Below are 1,843 nucleotides of genomic sequence, written 5' to 3'. Positions count from 1 at the left end.
TTTGGAGACGGAATCTTACTCTATCGCCAGCCTGGAGTGCAGTGGCACGATCTTGGCTCACCATAGCCTCCATCCCCCAGGTTCAAGCGATTCTCCTGCCTCAGCCTCCTGAGCATCTGGGACTACAGGCGTGCGATACCACGCACGCTCAGCTAATTTTTGTATTTTTGGCAGAGACAGGGTTTCACCATGTTGGCCAGGATGGTCTCAATCTTTTGACCTCGTGATCCACCTGCCTCGGCCTCCCAAGTGCTGGGATTACAGGCATGAGCTACCACACCCGGCTTGTGAAAATTCATTTCTGTATCCATCCTGAGACCTATTCCCAAGGGGAGAATGCTATGTCTGAAGTAATTCCTTTTCTTTTTTATTTTTTAACTTTTTTTTTTTTTAGAGATAGGATTTCACCATGTTGGCCAGGCTGGTCTCAAATTCCTGACCTCAGGTGATCCACCCACCTTGGCCTCCCAAAGTGCTAAGGATTACAGGCGTGAGCCACCACTCCCAGCCATCTGAAGTGATTCCTAACTATACTTTAGGGGTGTCACTAAAACACTGGCTCTGGTGGGACACTGTGACTCATGCCTGTAATCCCTGAGCTTTGGGAGGCTGAGGCAGGTGGACCATTTGAGGTCAGGGGTTCGAGATCAGCTTGGCAAACATGGTAAAACTCTGTCTCTACTAAAGATACTAAAATAAATTAGCCAGGCCTGGTAGGAGGTGCCTGTAGTCCCAGCTACTTGGAAGGCTAAGTCAGGAGAATTGCTGAAGCCTAGGAGGTGGAGGCTGCAGTGAGCTGAGATCTCACCACTGCACTCCTGGATGATACAGTGAGACTGTCTCAAAAAAATAAAGTGATTGCCAACCATATTTTAGGGGTGTCATTAAAACACTGGCTCTGGCCAGGGACAGTGGCTCACACCTGTAATCCCAACGCTTTGGGAGGCCGAGGTGGGTGGATCACTTGGGCCCAGGCATTTGAGACCAGCCTGAGCAGCATACTGAGACTCCATATCTAAAAATAAAATGAAATTAAAATAAAGTAAAACACTGGCTCTATGGGTTGTTCATACCCCTTCCCCTATCGCTCCAACATTCTCACACTATCCTCTGATTTGTGCTTGCCTATTTTATGTTGTCTTTCCATTAGACTATTGCAGATATCATCCGAACATGTTTGGGACCCAAGTCCATGATGAAGGTAGGCTTATCTCTCCCTAAAACTCTTAGACTACAGATTTTTCTTCCTGTTATCTAGGACACTTTAAATAGAACTTTTGCTTTTATCTTAGATGCTTTTGGACCCGATGGGAGGCATCGTGATGACCAACGATGGCAATGCCATTCTTCGAGAGGTGTGTTTTGTTTTTGGTTTTGTTTTTTTGTTTGTTTTTTTTTTTTTTCTTCCTGGCAGTTTTATAAACATAAAGGACCGATTAAGATAGAAGCTCTGATTAGTTTTTTAGGGCTGCTATAACAGATTGCCACAAGCTGATTGCCTTCAACAACAGAAATTTATTATCTTACAGAATAAAGCCAGAAGTCTGAGATAAAGGTGTCAGCAGGGCCATGCTCCTTCTGAAATCTCTAGGGGAAGAATCTTCCTTTTATTTTAGCTTCTCATGGTTGCCGACTTTCCTTGGCATGAACATGGCCTCTGCCTCAGTCCTCATGTTATTCCCCTTGGGTGTCTCTTATACAAGGACACAGGTGATTGGACTTGGAACCCACCCTAATTCAGAATGACCTTATCTGACTTGGTTACATCTGCAAAAACTCTGTTTCAGAATAAAGTAAAGTTCACAGGTTCTGGGAGTTACGATTTCAACATATCTTTTTTTTT

The 1,843-nt window shown here is 44.5% G+C and overlaps 1 protein-coding gene across 2 annotated transcripts in view; it reads left to right on the top strand.

Moving 5' to 3' along the window:
• The window catches only part of CCT3 (chaperonin containing TCP1 subunit 3), a 30,557-nt gene that overhangs the window by 3,515 nt on the left and 25,199 nt on the right, over positions 1-1,843 (top strand). For both annotated transcript variants that reach the window (XR_001819487.2, XM_017510008.1), the window contains exons 3-4: positions 1,151-1,201; positions 1,293-1,355. Coding sequence is in view for 1 of the 2 variants with exons in the window: in XM_017510008.1 (XP_017365497.1) it covers positions 1,151-1,201; positions 1,293-1,355 (114 nt within the window). In the remaining variant the exon portion in view is untranslated. The remainder of the gene's footprint in view (positions 1-1,150; positions 1,202-1,292; positions 1,356-1,843) is intronic.

This window comes from Cebus imitator, unplaced genomic scaffold, assembly GCF_001604975.1.
Source record: "Cebus imitator isolate Cc_AM_T3 unplaced genomic scaffold, Cebus_imitator-1.0 Scaffold427, whole genome shotgun sequence".
Taxonomy (NCBI): domain Eukaryota; kingdom Metazoa; phylum Chordata; class Mammalia; order Primates; family Cebidae; genus Cebus; species Cebus imitator.
The sequence above is the reverse complement of the archived record's forward strand: the minus strand, read 5'-3'. Positions and strand labels throughout refer to the sequence as shown.